Source organism: Protopterus annectens, chromosome 17.part0 (assembly GCF_019279795.1).
Source record: "Protopterus annectens isolate FY-2018-M chromosome 17.part0, PAN1.0, whole genome shotgun sequence".
NCBI classification, from domain to species: Eukaryota; Metazoa; Chordata; order Ceratodontiformes; family Protopteridae; genus Protopterus; species Protopterus annectens.
This window is the reverse complement of record NC_056751.1, coordinates 781,801,103-781,820,389: the sequence shown is the minus strand read 5'-3', so window position 1 is coordinate 781,820,389 and position 19,287 is coordinate 781,801,103. Positions and strand designations below refer to the sequence as shown.

The 19,287-nt window shown below is 40.0% G+C and overlaps 1 protein-coding gene across 2 annotated transcripts in view; it reads left to right on the top strand.

Moving 5' to 3' along the window:
- The window catches only part of LOC122791265 (C1q-related factor-like), a 618,865-nt gene that overhangs the window by 561,083 nt on the left and 38,495 nt on the right, over nucleotides 1-19,287 (top strand). For both annotated transcript variants that reach the window (XM_044058937.1, XR_006363123.1), the window contains one exon: nucleotides 4,907-4,981. In XM_044058937.1, coding sequence (XP_043914872.1) covers nucleotides 4,907-4,981 — 75 coding nt within the window. The remainder of the gene's footprint in view (nucleotides 1-4,906; nucleotides 4,982-19,287) is intronic.

Sequence of the window (19,287 nt, the reverse complement as noted above, 5' to 3'; positions counted from 1 at the left end):
TTCAATGAATGACATCAGCATATCATGTGATATTGGCCAATGGGATGTGTAGTGAGTGGGACAGAACTCATAATGGGATTCTCTCTGTCGCTGTCTGTCTTTCTCTTCCCCATGTCTGTGTGTGTGTTTGTTTGACATATTATATTATGTTGGCCTTAGATATGTGTGAGTATTCTTATCCAATGTGTGTGTGTGTGTGTGTGTGTGTGAAGTATCAATCGTGTACAATTTGGTGTCTGTGCACAGACAGCTGCGAATAACCAATATCTGTAGTCCACTGTGTTGTGAGACATTGGCTTCATTGTAGGAGCATGCCCAGTATGACCTTCTATATTGAGTGTGTGCATCCATTCCAGGGTGGGTTGGACTCCAGTTCAGGGTTTTGTGTGCTACAGCCACACCTAGCAAACTGTTTCTGCAGGATATCTGTAGGTAGGTTGCCAATATGGAGACACAATGGATTTAACACATGTGGGATACTGTAACTATTGCTGTTTGTGCTGCTTGTGTGACATGTTTGGTTATAGCATAGATTTTCTGACATATGTACTGTTTTACACTGTGATGTATCATGTCATCAGCTACTGACAATAATCATTCTTTGCTCACAGTTATTTACCAGGGACATACAAGATGAATGAAGCTGAGACCAATATTCTGAGGCATATAGACTACACATTCTGGCACACACCTGCCATTGTGGAGGGGTAGCTACAGACAATAGACTGCTGGTTCTGTGTAAATGGTCCGGCACCTTGTTAGTATGCTGGCTGGGGATCCCCTCCTTGTGCTTTTCTCAACTTCATGGAATGGCCATATCCTGCTGGGGCATACCTCTCAGCTGTACAGATGCACCCAGGTTATCCAGAGGCAGGACTCATATATCTGGTCAGTTTTCCTTCACATTGTGGTTTACAAGTGGCTTTGTGGCTATTCATTCATGGGTTTGCAGTCTGGAGTAGTATGGGTGGACATTAGAGTTTCATACTTCACACACTCCATGACATCCATGCTTCTACACCCCCCCCCCGTTATTCTCTCCTCTACCTAACATTATGTAAGCAATATCTCAGAGGTATCCCTATAGTTGGGCCTTTATCCCATTAGTATTTATGGCCTGATCCATAGTCCTTGCAGTAGGAAATGGGGAGGCATGCTACTAGCATTTGTCAACATGGCCTTGCATTTGTTTTCTGTTTACTGTTAGGTTGTTAGTTGGGACCCCCTAACATTCCATACATTGGCACTATTGGTGAGGCATGGGCCTTTGCCAGAGGACTGGAGGCCATTTGAGAGTCCTGCAGGCCATCTGTTACTGCATTTCTACATGGGATTGGGGGGGTGCACACCTGCAGACTTTAACATTTGAAATTACTGTACTGGTATTTTGGTTACTTTTTTGGCTTCCATTTCATATTGCATTGTGACCTATCATGTAGACAGGAGGCATATCAGTAGAGTACACTTGTTAGATCTTAATGGCATATATTTCAGTTTCAGACTTCTTACCCTTTAGAACTGGAATGCAACTACCAGACCTGTTGTATGTCTGTGTAGGTCTGGTGGGGCTGTTCACCATTGCCATCATTTGTAGGCCATAGCCCAGCCTTTCTTCATGGTCATCTACTCCTGTCCTGCTGGGTGAGGCTGGTGGTGGATATGTGACCCTCACTGACATCCATGTGTGTGACCTATTGGCACCCACAGTTCTTTGGGCCATCACATGTACTGCAGTGGGGGTTGTCACCTTCTGTAGTGCTGCCTAGTATGTTGACACCAGTATTTGTTATGAATTTCCTGCTGTCCCATATAGCTGTCTGCTGCTATCCCATTCAGCCCCCCAATTCCTTTGCATGCTTGCATCCATATCATACATACAAGCATGAGAACATACTACTCCATTCAGTAATTGATAGGAAGAATGACTTACCTTATCATTGGGCCAGTATTGAGGACAGTGCCAGAGGGCTGACTATGTTAGATGCACATAGTACACTCCCTGTACATGGTAAAGCTCAGGAAGTGTCATGTTTGGCATCCCTTTTACTATATGTGCAAGTTGGAGAGATGTATCAGTCCCTGGGTCCCTACAGTGTCAGTGTGTGTGCTATGCATTGCCTGTTTGTCAAGTCTGGGCATACTGTGCATGCCTCCTTCTGCCTACAGGGGCAGGCTTAGGATGTTCCTCTTCCGAGTCCCTCTGTGCCTGTGCTGGCTTTTGCAATGGTGGGGGGCTGTGTGGCCCTGCCCCATGCTGATCCTGATGCAGCTGTTTCCGCAGGATCATATTGTGTAGCATGGCATATACTGTGAACATTTGTGCACATGTAGCTGCAGAGTACTGCAAGGCTCCACCGGATATGTCAAGGCAGTGAAACCGTGACGTGAGCATCTGAAACACATGCTCTACAATGATCCTGGTTTGTGAGTGTGCCTCATTATGGTATTCTTGTTCAGGTATGTGTGTGCATTTCTGATGGGTTTCATCAGCCATGGCTCCAGTGCGTAGCCAGCATCCCCCACTAGATAGCCACATGGGATGTCCCCCCTGGCAAATGCCTGATACAAATGTGAGCAATGCCAGATGTGGGAGTTGTGATAGCTTCCAGAGCTACCAGCACACACATTCATGATAATGCCCTGGGCATCGCACATGACCTGACAGTTGATGGAGGGAATACCCTTGCAGTTTATGTAGACCCTGCCCCGCTCACCAGGTGGTGCTTTGATGTGGATGTGCATGCAGTCTCCAGCACCATCTATCTCAAAGTATTCTGCTATACGGTGGAAGACACGCATACGTGTGGTCAGTGCCTCACAGGCGGTGGGGAAATATATGTGCTCATTGGCATGTTATGTCATGTCATCCAGGAACTGGTGGAGTACCCTGGATGCTGATGCCTGTGAGACCCCCATGATATCCCCAGTTGGTCTTTGGAAGATACCTGTGGCTAGTATTCTTAAACCTAGACATACCTTTGTATCCACTGGGATGGGTTCCCCTCTATTAGTTCTGTGTGTAAGGTGTGGCTGGCACAGCTCAACGATTTTCTGTAGAATGTCCCTCTCTACCCTATAGTGCTGCATTATCTCCAGCTCATGTAGGACCTGGTAGGATATCCTGGGTCTGTACTGTCTTCTACTCCTCCTCCTCACTGTGGGTTGTCAGCATTCTCCTCCTCACCACCCTCAGTCTCTAGCACATATTGATGGAGTAAAGCAGCAGCAGCCTCTAACATTTTTAGTTAGCGTTGCCAGTTAAACATTCCCCATCTGTGTACATCGAGGGGTGAAGAGTTTGTGGGAAAAAACAGTCTGTAGGGTGTTTGCAAAGTTTATATTAGTGTGCTGGGCTGATGCATGTGTAATTGGCAGATTCTGATACATTGCACCTGCCAGCTATGCTAGTTCCCCTTGATTGCCTTCCTACTGCTGTTTCCCCTTCCTAGTTCCTCCTTATTTAAGCCCCAAGGCATGACACACATATCCAGTGCTCAAATGTAAACAGAGCTGCTATTTCCTTTTTTATTGGGTTATATCCCGGTGCGCAGCATGCACACCTGTTTAGGCTATGTACACAGTGCTCAGGCACATCTGATGCACCCCCTTCCTTAGCTGTGCTTAGCTAAGGGCAGACAAGGGTGATAGAGCTCCAGTGAGCTTACAGAAAGCATGACACACCCCCTTATGAAGTCAGTCAACTCTTATACTTGCGCTGTTGTATTGCTGCACCTACATAGTTAGGTACAAGCTGACACTTTGAAGAATTCTGTGATTCAGTATAACTCCCCTCATTTGCATACCCCAGTGTGTAGGTCATTAGTTACTGCACTTAGACGGACCCTTTCCCCTTGACAACCAGCGCTCCCTGGTATTGTTTACATTCTGCATGCCATTGACTATAATGGCAAAATGTAGATTTAACTTAAAATTAACTTTTCTCATTTTTTTTTAATTTTCGGCACAATCCTGCTTGCGTGCCGCTGCCCTAAGCTTAAACAGCTGAGCTCGGCCAAAACAAATCTTAATTTTAAATAAAATAAACTGTTTTTAATGGCAATGGCCTTATATTTGGCCACTGGCATGTGTATTAAACATAACACATGCTTTTACACAAGCTGACATACCTCTGTTTTCTCAGATGCAGAAATGTACTCAGTTATTTTCTGAATACATTTCTGCACTGACACTGGTCTAACACAGAGACCTGGCAGCTTGCTGGATCACAAAAATCACCTCATTTGAATGGTTTTCACCAGCAAATGAGGTGATCTTCATATTTGTCAGTTTTCCATGCTTGAATAGTGTAGAGCAGCTCATGCACATGGAAAACTGAACTTTTCTGGATCGCTCAGCGGTAATTTCCATGCAGAAGCTCCTACACTTTTCCTGCATGGAAATCGGCCGTTCGTGAATCCCAGGGAGAAAGAAAAAATAAAACAAGTTGATGAAGATGGGAAGGCTTTGTAGAAATGTTACATTAAATGAAGTTTTTTATTTACTAAAACATAAAGAATCTTGAATATTTAAAATAAGTCATGGAAGAATGTAGAAGTACACTGATTAATTATGACAATGTATAAGTACATTATCTTATGACAAAGAATTTAATGAGAGTTATGTAGTATATTTCTGTATATATATATATATATATATATATATGGATCTGTTGCAGTTTTCTTAGCCCTGTATTTATATTCATGTAAGAGATGGTAAAAAAGTAAATTTTAATATCTGTGTGGAATTTCTCAGTTTTATACTAACAGCAAAAATGTTCCTTTGAACTAACATAACTGAAAGCTTTATGCTCTTTATTTAATGGGAACATAATGTGATACTGTAATTATAAGTGCGTGCTTTTATTCATATTATTACATTCCCTGTCATTTCTTTTGTTCTGTCATAGGCTATCCTCACATACTTTGTCCTGCAGCTGTGTTTATTCTGGACTTTGAACAAATGCTGTGCTGCTCAGCCTGAGGTAAATTAATACATGGCAGAAATTATTACATGACAGGAAACATCATTCATAACTAACTCTGTTTTGTTCATCATTTTAACAATGTTTTTCATAATTAACTTTTACTGTTCACGTCTTTTACCTATAATTTGAAAGCTATTGTCAGGTTGCATGCCTTATGTTTTTTTATTTTACTCTTACATATTGTATTAAGATAAGTTAGCAATTCAAGTACATGCTGTAATATGTTACTAATGCAAATGGTTCAATTTGGCTTACTGGAAAGATATATATATATATATATATATATATATACATATATATATATATATATATATATATATATATATATCTATATATATATATACATATATATATATATATATACACATATATATATATATCTATCTACATATACATATATATATATATATATATATATATATATCGTGAAATACTGAAATCTTGAATTTCAGTATTTTGTGACCATAAAGGCAAATTTTTAAAATATCGAAAGTGCATAATCACAGATTCGAATATTTTGACTTTGCGTTAATGCCTTTACGTTACGTGATGTGCACTGTTTGGTTTGGACTCTAATATGTTAACATGATAACACCCTACTGTGACAGAAAGAGATCTTTAAACTCAGTATCTGTAGAGGATTTTCAGGAGGAATTAGAGGAGGATCTGGAAGTGGATCTCCATTGTGAGACCTTGCCTGACATCTTGGTTTATAATGTGGACTCCCCCTAGCACCTGTCTCCTAGCCAGGTTCAGGAAAGCTGAACAATGGTACTGGAGTAAGAGGATATGTTTACCTGTATACTGGGGTGTACCCACCTGGTGTAGTACCATGTAAACAGAAAATCCCAGCAACCCATCAAACAAGGCCCTTACAGGGTACCTAGAATAGTTAGGCAAATATTGTTGTGGAAGTGCAAGACATTGTGGAACCAGGGGTGATCCAGGAGTCCAACAGTCCCTGCACCTTACCAGTGCTGTTAGCCAAAAAGAAAGATGGCAGCATCAGATTTTGTGAACAGGAAATTGTGCAATAACAAAGAATCAGTGCTTACCCATGTCCAGTACAGATGAAACCTTAGAACAACTGAGTGCGGCTAAGTATCTATCCACTACTTAATAAACCCAGGAACCAGCTTCAGATCCAGAAAAAAAACACCACCAATGGCACAAGCAGCAGCTTTTCTACAATTTTATTCCACAAAGTTACAAGATTACTATAAACAAATCAGTGGCATTGCCTTGGTGTTGCAAACTTGGTTTTATTGAACTGGGAGCAGAATCGTGTGTTCAGTTCAGCAAATTATTCTAAAATGTTAGAGTACTTATGCTTTTTGATGACATTTTTATTCTTTAGAGAGGTACATGGGATACACTAGATGATTTTATTACCTATATAAACCAAAGCACAACATTTTTAGATTTACTTACAATGTTGGGACAGAGGAAATAAACTTCTTGGATGTGAAATAAATGAAAGATTTGTTTGTTTATTTATTTATGTATTTATTTATTTTACATTTGTTTACCAGGAAAGTCTAACTGGGTATTTATCCCATTTTCAGTGAAGGCCCAGGGAGAAAAGCTTCACAAAAATTATGTATTTATTTATTTATTTTTTATTTTACATTTGTTGACCAGGATTATCCAACTGAGCTGAAGAGCCCTTTTTCAGCGGAGGCCCGAGGAGAAAATCTCCAACATATTCTACAATTTTCATTATAAATTAGCATTAAACAGCAATGTTACAGGATTATTACATGGCATTAAGTAGCAATACAATGTTATACAGTGTCACTAATCAGGAGTATAGCAAAACTATTTCAAAATGTAAAAAAAGAAAATATGTCACTAACATGAATATAGTTTTTGGGGTAAGTGGTTACAAAAACCCAATTTTATCATAATGTAGTTGCATAAAGGCAAGACAATTACAACAGAATGTTAGTATAAATACAGTAAATGCAATACTCGTGTTAATAAAGTAAAGTACAGAGTCAAAATATTAATAAGGTATGGTTCCAAGGCTAAGATACTATAAGGAGCACAGTGTGTTACAATAATCAATACAGTTGAAAGGATTTTTTTTTTTTCAGTCATTTAGTTATATTCATCAGTGGCTAGTACAGTAAACACACATTGATTAAGAGTATAGAAAGGAGGTGTTGCAAGCTTTCATAGAAGGTTAAAGTATTATATGATCTAATTAAATGAAGCTACCCAGGGTCAGAACAATTACATAACCAAGAACTATGTAAATGGGACTGGAGGAGTTTTTTTATATTTTTTTTGTTTTCATTGGTCCTAATACCTATGGGGATGACATTCCATGCTTTTGTAACAGAAATGGAAAACAAGGAGCCCCCAGAGCTATTGTTGCTTTTGCCTGTGTCAGCCAGTGCTTTATTGGTGGGTCTTAATAGGTGTTTGTTAGAGTAGATATTAAGTAGGCCTTGAAGAGCAGCAACTTTATCGGGATAATATAGAATTTGTTGGGCTATTGTAAGCTGGTTATATGTGAACAGGTTGGGTAATTCTAGCCAGGACAGTTGCTTGATTGCTATGCAGTGATGTGTCCTGAAGGGTGAGTCAGTAGCAAACCTAGCTATTTTATTGTAGCAGGTGTTTAGTTTGTTAAAGTCTGCTTTCTTTAGGTTGATGAGTATGGGGGAGGCATAGAGGAGTGTGGATAGTAGGTGGGTTCTTGCAATGGTGGCTTTACTTTCATTGGTGGGTACGTTTTGCATCTATATAGGGTTCCAAGTTGTTTATGGACTTTCTTTATTGTCTGTGCAATGTGCATATCAAATTTCATGTTGTGATCTATTATAACCCCTAGAAGTTTGGTGTGTTGGACAGGTGTGATAGGGGTGTTATTAGCTGAGAATATTGTGAATGGTGGTATCGCATCTAAGGATCTAGTGGGATAGAATATCATTAGCTGTGTTTCATTTGGGTTAATTATTAGTTGAGAGTTGGCTAACCAGGTTTCAACAGCTGTAAAGGACTCTTGTATCAATTTCTGGAGTTGAAGGAGTGATGGAGCAGGGCAGATAAGAGTGGAGTCATAGGCATACTAGACCGGAGTGGCATGCTGAGTAGCTTTGTGGAGTTGGTTGATTAATATGTTGAAAAAAGAGGTCCAAGAATAGATCCTTGGAGGACCCCTAGGGTGACAGGTAGGAGGGGGGATAAGGAGTTTTGCCATTTTACTTGTTGTTGTCAGTTGGTTAGATGGTGTGGAGTGGCTGAAATTAAGATCAGAGAGAACATAAAAAAGTTTGGGATGGGAGACAGTATCAAAGGCCTTGGAGAAATCTAGGAATACAGTGGATACTAGTTTACCATTGTTTCAATGTTCTTTTATTGTATTGGTAAAGCTAATATGGGCTGTGGTAGTACTGTGATTGGGGAGGAATCCATGCTGGGTGTTGATTAGCAGTTTATTAGGGAGGAGATAGTGTATTATTTGGGAATGCATACATTTTTTGAGGATTTTAGATAAGAGGATAAAATGGCAATTGGACAATAATTAGATAGCACCACAGAGTTACCAACTTTGTGGAGTGGTATTATATGCAAAATTTTCCACAGAGAAGTATGTGTTGTTCTGATAAAGAGCAATTAATGAGCATGGAGACTTGGTAAGAGATTGCTTTGGCTGTGATCTTTAGATATTCTGCAGGTAATTTGTCAGTGGCCAGGGTTGTGGGTCTAAGGCTATTCAGATATTTATATATTGTGCTAGTTGGGACAGGCTGTAAGTAGAAGAGGTTTTGGTCTGCTGGTATGAAATAAAGGTTTGGATATGAAATGGGAGAACTATTATTGGTTAGGGCTAGGATGGATTTGGTGAAGTGTTCATTGAATTGGGTGGTAATTTTATTGGTGGTGGTGTCAGTGTTAGGGGTTGGAGTACTGATCTTTCCTGGTTATAAGATTTTATTAAGGACAGCCCAGCAATTTTGTGTTTGGTTTGAATGCCTATATAGTGATTCCTTTTGTCTGTCCTACTTAGTTTTTTGGCTTTGTTCCTTAGTTCCTGGTATGCATGTCTATTAGTTTGGGTTTTATTTTGATGCCATGAGTCCTATGCTTTATCTCCTTGTTTTAGCAGTAGATGGTATCTTTGGTCAGCCAGGGGCATAGTTGGATTTAGTTCTGACAGTTCTGATAGGGGCACAATGATTTAGAATGTTTAGCAAAGTGTTGTTGAAGTAGTGTATGGCACTTTCCAAGGGGAGAGGTGAGTCTCCAGTTACATTGATTAAGTGCAGATATGAAATCATGGGTTTTGAAATTCCTTGTGTATCAGATTTGTTGGAGGGTGGAGGATTTTAATTGATTCACTTGGTGTCTAATTATAAATGTGGGAAGGTGGTCACTAAGGTTTTTTGGGAGGGACCCTGAGGGGTAGGATTGAGATGGTCTGTTAGTAAGGATAAAGTCTAGGATGGACTTCTTTTTTCATGCTTCAACTACCTGTGTTGTGGTTTTGATTAGTTGAGTGAATCCATGTAGGTTAATGTGGTTAGTGAGGTGGAATGAGTTACAGGAAGACCAGTCGATATTAATGTCACATAATATGATTGCTTCTTGGTGAAATATTTGGGATGCCCAGTCTAGAATGGATTCTACTGTATTAATGTCATTGTGGAGAGGTGTATAAGTACCAATTATGTGTAAGTATTTTTTGATTTGATTTTCAGCTTGGTGAACATAGTTTCTGCATTACTGAACTTGGGTAGTTTGTTGACTAACATTTCAATGGTCAGGTTGTTTTTGAAGGGGAGACCAATGCCTCCGCCTCTTGTGGATATTCTATCTTGCCTAAGAACATTGTAACCAGGTGGAACAAAGTCATTATTATTGTTAAGTGGTTTTATCCAGGTCTCTGTGACAAGGACTATGTTGTTGGAGTAGAGGGCCAGGGTACCATGTATCTCTGGTAGTTTGTTCAGTATACTCTTTATGTTTATGTTTAGTATAAGGAGATCAGTTGATTTCCTCTGGGAGGTTAGAATATTTTTTGTTTGGTAGCGGGGGGGGGGGTGTTATTATTGTAGGGCCAGGATTTGGTTGCACATCTCCAGTACGTATGATTTGGGAAGCTATTTGGATAATGTTTTTTAGGTATTTGATTATAGATATGTTATATTTTGAGGAAATGTAGTTGTTTAGTTGGTATGGGGTTACTTTGAATGTGGCAAGATTTGAGATGTTGTAGATAGAAGGAGATATTACTAAAGAGGCTGGTTTGTCTTGTGTATGGGTTGGGCAGATAAGGGATTTAATTTGAAATTTTGAGTTGGTAGTGTAGTGGTAGGAGGTTAAGTGTAGGGTGATGGTGAGGCTTATTATTAATATAAAGGTTAGAGGCCACATTATACACTGACAAAGTGTTGATGTATTGTTGTGAATTTTGGTAAATATGTTTACAGGAGTGAGTAGGGATTTAGGTGTGTCTGCACTTATGTAGGTTGTGGTTAGAGTGGGGAGATTATGTAGGGGTACTAGCCTGAAGAGATTGTGCAATTTGGGCATTGTGTGAGTGAGGTGATGTGTAGTGAAGTTAGATGGTGATGTGAATTGAGGGGAGTGAGAAGAGGAGTGGCTATATAGATATGAGGTTGTGTGAGAGTGAGGCTTAGGGGAGTAGCTAGTTAGGTATAAAGGTCAGGAGCCTGGGGTGGGTGGGAATGGGGGTAGAGCAGGGGAGAGGAGTGAGCCTGAGTATAGCGAGGGCAAATGAATCTAGCTGACCCAGGCTAAGTGGAGAATAATTCAGAAATAAACAACCAAGAAGCAAGTACGTTTTTCTCAAATTAACTGCCAGGAGAGGTAGACAGGTAAGGTGGTGAAGAATATGCCGAGAAAACAGTAATAGCATAAGATTAAAAGGGGAAGACTAAAATAAGGAATAAGTGAATGAGAGGAGAATTGTAGTGGGAGAGAGAGATCAAAGCAGACCCTACCAGAGAGAAAGGTTTAATTATGGCTAAAATAAGGAATAAAGTTTGTAGAATGGTAGAACAGAAGGAATGGGCTCTCAGTTAGTGCAGTAGAAGGAGTGACCAGAAAAGCATGTTAGGATTTAGGCTAAGATACAGAATAACTGAGGGGTAAGAGAGACTGGATGGGGGCAGTGGTGATATATGAGGTACCCTTGGGTTTGACAATAAATATTTTAAAACATATTAATGTAACATGGTACATACATTAGTTTTATATCTCCAATTATCCAGGTATAAAGTTGAGGCATCTGGTAGGAAGTAAGAGTTGGTTCCTTTTTGGAGTGTTTCTCTATAATTTAGATGTTACTGCTGTTTCCTAGGCTTCTGTCTTGGAGGCAGTGAGGGGGAGGTCAGGATTGAGTATTCTGGCTAGATAGAAAAAAGGTAAGAGTAACAAGGTTAAATGGGACTGGAAAAGGACAGTTGGGGGTCAACAAATGCCACAGAGCCACATATGTCTGCAAGCACTATAGAGAAGAGGATGCAGTGTGTGCAACTAAAGTTAGGTAAAATGAGCATCAGTCTGCAAACGAAACAGCTAATAAATGATTGAAAGTACACAAGAAAAATATTCCACCGTAAATCTTCCAAAATCCACACAGCTGACCGAAGGTTCACAATGCTGGGCTACCAGTATTAAAGGCGGAGGAAGATAGGAAGAGAAGTGGTGTATAAGAATAAGCCTACAAAGCACTTTTCAAATACCATTTAGAGAGGTCGTGCAGCACATGTTGCATGCCACAGGAAGAGGAGTATCCAAGATGTGATGTCTATATAGCAAGCATACAGAAAACACTGCATGTAACAGAGGTCAGGGATACAAATAGCAATGTCTAGTTCATAATGCAGTGCAGCATTTAAATCATGTCATGTGGGTGAAATCAGTGGAACAGGGTGTGAAAGAGGTCAGAGGTACAGGTAACAATGTCTGTTTCATAATGCAGTTCAGCAGATAAATCATCATGTGGATGGAATCAGTGCCACAGGGTGTAACAGAGGTCAGTGATACATGTAACAATGCCTAGTTCATAATGCAGTGCAGCTGATAAATAATGTCAAATGGATGAAATCAGTGGAACACGGTACATATTGTTGTACAAGTCAATACATAGTCTTGTGGAAAGCAGAGTACAAGAAAGACTACTCACAGAACAAAGGTGCTGCAGAGGTGCTGCATGCAATGTCATGCAGGTATGGATTTGTGTGAAGACACAATATCAAGTGCTAGAAAGGGTGCATTAGTCAGCAGATCTGGCATGGGATACTTAGGCAAGACAGCATAAATCTACAATGTCTGCATAGAGTTGCATGCTTGCAGAAAAAGCAGTGGAAATGTACATGTGCAAGAGTGTCCAAATACATTAAAAAACAGGGGCAAAACTCCAGACTGCAAGTATTTGAAGAAAACAGAACACCACTCAGAGTTACAGTCATATGTCCACAGTGGGACAGTACAAATTAAATGCATCTGCCATGATGTCGAACATGCATAATAGTCAACAATATCAAGCAAGTCTGCCAGCAAGGGACACATGGTAGCTTGTAGCTACAGCTGTAGAAGAATACTTACATGTGTATGGTAGCATATGTTATCACACAATACAAGATGCACTGTATCTATGCTGTATACACAGATACTAATGGTGCATGTATCTATGCTATATACGCAGATACTAATGATGCATGTATCAATGCTGTATATGCAGATACTAGGGGTGCATGCATCTGTGCTATATATATGCAGATACTAATGTTGCAATGTATCTATACTTTATATGCAGATACTAATAGTGCATGCATCTGTGGTATATTTGCAGATACTAATGGTGCACTATATCTATACTATATACGCAGATACTAATGGTGCATGCATCTGTGCTATATATGCAGATACTAATGGTGCATGCATCTGTGCTATAAATGCAGATACTAATGGTGCATGCATCTGTGCTATATATGCAGATACTAATGGTGCATGCATCTGTGCTATATATGCAGATACTAATGGTGCATGCATCTGTGGTATATTTGCAGATACTAATGGTGCAATATATCTATGCTATATATGCAGATACTATTGGTGCATGCATCTATGCTATATACGCAGATCCACACACCCACCTTCACAGAGTCTGTCAATAAAAATCTACCCAAACAGCAGAGGCCGGTGCCAGGATCTGCCACATAATGCACACACTCAGGTCCCTCAACAACAGGTACAAATATGATTCTATCATTGTAAATGTGGGTGTGAATGACCTGAGTCGTACCTCCCTGGACTACATGAAAAGAGACATGGATGAGCTTTCAGATTATGTAGCCCAGGTGGGTATGACCCTAGCCCTGAGCAGTATCCTACCATCACCCAGAATGATATCACAGTGCAAGCAAAAAATTATTGATTTCAACAATTGGCTAAGTTTCTGGTGTCATTCCAAGGGGATACAGTATGTGTCTGCCTGAGATGATATGACTGACAGATCTCAATGCTTTGCATGAGATGGCCTGCATCTGCTATTCCTGAGCTTTCAGATACTGGCCAATGCTCTTGCCACCCCTATAGTTCCTTTTTTACCAAATTACCACTGTAACAGCTACAAACACATGCAGTCTGAGGATCTTGCAGCTCAACGTTAGATGTCTAAATCTCAAGATGCACTCGCTCGAAGCTCTCCTTGAAATGGAGAACATCGACATTTGTGCTGTAACAGAGGCCTGGTTCAAGGCAGCAGAAAGCACCCCTGCACTACCAGGCTATAACTCATTCCACACCTTTCGGCCCCATTGGACCAAAGCTCCAAAGGCAGAGGTATTTCCATATTCATAAAGGATGCACACACCTCCAGACTAGTACCCCAACATACTGCATCAGAGATACTTCAATTGCAGCTAGCATTGGGTAAAACAGCGATTCAGGTCGTAGCCTGCTATAGGGCCTCAGCCATGTCCTAAGACTCACACTCTACATTCATAAGCACCCTGGAGAATATTAGGGTCCAACCTAACACTCTCATACTGGGCAATTTCAACTACCCCTCCATTAACTGAGTAAACTACTCATGTACCAACACATTTGCCCAACATTTCCTGGAATGCATTCATTCCAATGCCCTGGACCAGCTCACTCTTACAGTCACTAGAGGGAGCAACATCCTTAACCTGGTCATTACTAACATGGGTGACTGTTGCTCTACAATAATAGTCAACTCCTCCCTGGTTAGATCTGACCACAAACTAATCACTTTGGAAATCCATATCCCCCACCCCCCTACAAAGGTAACCACCATGAAAAACTTATCCAAAGTTAACTTTCGCCTCTTAAAAACAGAGGTGCCTAACTTCATGGCACCCATGCAAATGGAGAATAGTTGCATGACCACCAAATCCTACACTAATGCACTGTACGAACACGTACACAAATGCATGGATCTCACCATACCTAGTAGAACCAAGACAATCTCCTCCAAAAAAACGAAGCCATTCTGGTGGTCCTCTGCCATAAACAAACTCTACAACAGAAGGAAGAAACTGATGCAGAATAAGGTGAAGTCCCAAGACTGGAAAAACTTCCTCATCAACCTCAAGAAAAAGATGAGATCCCTCATCAAATCATCTAAAGCTAGCTATGAAAACATAATTTCAACAGATAGTAAAGACAACCACAAGGCCTTATATAGTTATGTAAAGAATCTCCATGGCAATACCCAGATTTGTTCTGAGCTACTGCACAATGGCACCTCCTATACTGAGCCAACAGATATTGCCCATATACTGGCTGACAGATTCAGTGCCAGCTTTACCTCTCTCTCCCCCCAAAGGACCAATCACAATATCAGTAGATTGCCAGGCACCCAGTATTACTGCTGCACAGGTTAAAACAGCACTGTCCAAGGCCAAGAGTACAGCTTCTATGGGACCTAACAATATCCCTGGCTGTGTTCTACATGAACTACAGAATGAACTGGCACCACACCTGTGTGCCCTGTTCAATCACAGCCTCATCTCAGGCTTTGTCCCTACTAAATGGAGCACTGCTACAGTCATCCCTCTCCACAAAGGAGGAGTTACTACAGACCCTGGGAACTATCACCCCATTAGCCTGATGAGTCTGATATGCAAAACTATGTAATGCATCATCATGGACCTAATAAACAATGATATAAGGAGAGACACTGGGCTGCCATTTAGGGCACATCATTGCATCAATCTAAACCAGCTTGGGTGGCTTGAACTACCCAGCCTAATCCAGTATAACCAACTGATTATGGCCTATAAAATCCTCTATAATCCAGACAATACTCCTGCACTTAAAAATATTATCACCCCCTATAACAATCCTAGACCGCCTTGATCCTGTAACAAACTACTAATTCAGACTAGCAAAATTAATAACACAGCCGGTGACTCTCTCTTTGCAAACTCTGTAAGTAGATCCTGGAACTTTCTTCCAGCTGATATTACCTTACTTTCCACCTTAGGTCAATTTAAAACTAGACTCAAACAACATTTGTCACTTAACTGGCTATGTCACTGTATCAAGCCTGGCTAACTCTCTCTAGAATGTGTAAAAATCTGTTAACCATCTTACTGTGTAATTTAATTTAATCCTGACTTACGCTCGGGATTAACTCTAACCTGTGGAACTTGTTTAACTTCCTTACTTATGTAATCTCTGTAAACAGTATGTTTGTAATATGTAATGCTGGTATTATGTAATGCTGTATCTGCTTATCCTTGGAGCTTTTCTCCCCGGGCCTCAGCTGAAAATGGACATGCATCCAGTTGGACTATCCCAGTCGAAGTCACAAATGTAAAATAAAAAAATAAAATAAATAAATCTCCAAACTCTGGATCCCACACAGTTTGGTTTTGTGAAGGGTAGATCATGCCTGCTCAACCTGGTGGACTTCTTTGAGTCAGTCACCAGAGATGTAGATGAGGGCAAGCTGGTTCATACAGCCTACCTTGATCTGGCCAAGGCCTTTGATACCATTCCACACTCAGGAATCATATAAAACTCACTTCATCAACCCCTCTATCACTAAGTGGGTTGCAAACGGGCTCACAGATAGAACCCACAGTGTGAAAGTAGCTGACTACAAGTCAGACTGCTGACCAGTCATGAGTGGAGTCCTACAGGGTTCCTTCCTGGGTCCTCTCCTGTTTGGTGTCTACTTTTCTGAAGTCCAGACCAATGTGAACGGACTCCAGCTGACAAAGTTCTCAACGATTGCAAATTGAGAGCTATTATTAACTGCCCAAGTGACATCCTGCAGAAAGGCTTCACTGAGACCAATGACTGGTGTCAGAACCATGGCCTTAGGCTCAATGCCAAAAAATATGTCATCATCCCCTTTGGGAAAACTCAGTTCCCATGAATTACCATATTGATGGTAGTCCACTGAACACAGAAGGTGTTATAAGAGATCTGGGAACACAGGTTGACATCAACCTCTCTTTTGACCACCAAATTGCCATTGTGGTCAGAAAGTCCTTCTATGTGGCACATCTCATTACTAAGGATTTTGCATCCAGGAAAAAAGAGGTCATTGTCTCCCTCTACTCTTCCATCATTAGACCAATCATCGAGTACAATGCCCCATTTAGCATGTACCTTACTAGACATCTGCAGCAACTGGAGAGGCTGCAAAAGTACCTCACAAAGATGATCCTAGGCCTTAAACAATTGTCTTATAAAGACAGACTCAAAAAAACTCCAACTATTCTCTGTCTCATATCGCCTACTTAGAGGCAATCTCTGCTTGACTAACAAAGCCATGTCTGACCCAGCACTGTTAGAAATGCTACATCCAAAGAATCCTTCCACACCACACACTCCAGAGACCTCATCCTCATTACTACAATCAACAGAACATGCTGGAGGGACAGGTTCATAACCCAGAGACTGCCCATGCTATGGAATAGACTTTTCATACATGTCGAACAGAGCACCTCACTGGCCCTCTTCAAGAGAAATCTTAATGAGTGGATGGGAATAGAAAATTCACACTGGGGATCACTCCAGTGGCTCTACTTGACTGAGGCACTGGGAACTAAGGTCTGGTGGCACAATGCCAGGGTAATCCTATAGGCTAGGCTTTTAAAGGCTCCAGGGCCATTAGCCTAGTACACACCTGTGAACCTATGAACTAATGGTGCATGTATTTATGCTATATATGCAGATACTAATGGTGCATGTATCTTTGCTATATACACAGATGCTAATAGTGCATGCATATTTGCTATATACACAGATACTAATGGTGCAATGTAGCTATGCTATATGCAGAGATACAAATGGTGCATATATCTGTGCTATACACAAAGATACTAATGGTGCATGTATCTTTGCTATATAAGTTATTACTAATGGTGCATGTATCAATGCTGTATATCCAGACAATAATGGCGCAATGTATCTGGTCTATATGCAGAGATACAAATGGTGCATATATCTGTGCTATATACGCAGATACTAATGGTGCAATGCATCTATGCTATCTATAGAGATAGTAATGGTGCATGTATCTATGACACATACGCAGATACTAATGGTGCATGCATCTATGCTATATATACAGATATTAATAGTGCATGTATCTAAGCTACATATGCAAATACGAATGGTGCACACATCTGCGGTATATATGTTGATACTAATGATGCAATGTATATATTCTGTATAAGCATATTAAACGTGAATGTATCTATGCTGCATACACATATACTAATGGTGCATGCATCTATGCTATATAGGCAGATAATAATGGTGCAATGTATCTGTGCTATATACACAGATACTAATAGTGACTGCATCTATGCTATACAAGGAGATACTAATGATGCATGTATCAATGCTGTATACGCAGATACTAATGGTGCATGTATCTATGCAATATACACAGATACTAATAGTGACTGCATCTATGCTATATACGGAGATACTAATGGTGCAAGGTATCTATGCTATGCAAGGAGATACTAATGATGCATGCATCAATGCTGTATATGCAGAAACTAATGGTGCAATGCATCTATGCTATCTATAGAGATACTAATGGTGCATGTTTCTGACACATATGCAGATACTAATGGTGCATGTATCTATGCAATATACACAGATACTAATAGTGAATGTATCTATGCTATATATGCAGATACTAATGGTGCATGCATCTGTGGTATATATGCAGATACTAATAGTGAATGTATCTATGCTATATATGCAGATACTAATGGTGCAATGTATCTGTGCTATATATGCGGATACTAATGCAGCATGTATCTATGCTATATATGCAGATACTAATGGTGCACATATCTATGCTATATATGCAGATACTTATGGTGCATGTATCTATGCTATATACGCAAATACTAATGGTGCAATTTAGCTATGGTATATACATAGATACTAATGGTGCATATATCTATGTTACATATGTATATACTAATGGTGCAATGCTCATGTCTGTATGGTAGGTAGATAGTGAAGATCCCTCAAACAAATCTCTACTTGATGAAGTGCAGAATACAAACTCAGGTAGCAACATGCAATACTTCTTAAAATGAGTCTGACACAACACATTCATATACTGGGAAACCTTTAAGAAAACACTGACAGAGTGTCATACCACATGCGAGTGCAGTAGTGGAAGTATCTGATAACAGCTGAGTGAATTACCCATCAAATTCAGCCCGGTCCCCTCTCTCAACAAGCTAGTATTGGAAAGACATTGCTGCAGACTATAGGCAACATGTACCTGCACAATACATTGCCAGAGATGTCCTCAACTGCATGTGTAAATACACATGTCTAAGAAACACAACATAGTACATTTCCAGAAAATTTATAATGATCCAAAACTCATGATGCAACATTGTAGATCATCATATAGGCACAAATGACATGCAGTCATACACATGATTTGTTGTAATAAAGTTAAAGTCATTGTAAACTGTCGAACTAATTCCATCTCAGTCATGTAAAAAGGTTGGTTACTGTGGTCATACTGTGAAAACTTATTCCAAAACATAATATCTGACAACTATTAATTATATGCCTCAGGAGATGATACACTACTATGACTGCTCTCTGCTGTCTGACCTAAAAAGGAATATCGACTCCAGCCTGCTTTCTATAGATTTCAGCCATACCCTCCATCCTTTATTTTTATTTTCAAAAAAAAAAAACAATCTTGAAAATGTTGGCTAAACAAAGGGCATTTTAAACATTTTGTACAAATATAAAAGGTAATCATAATAAATTAAGAACTAATTTACTATTAA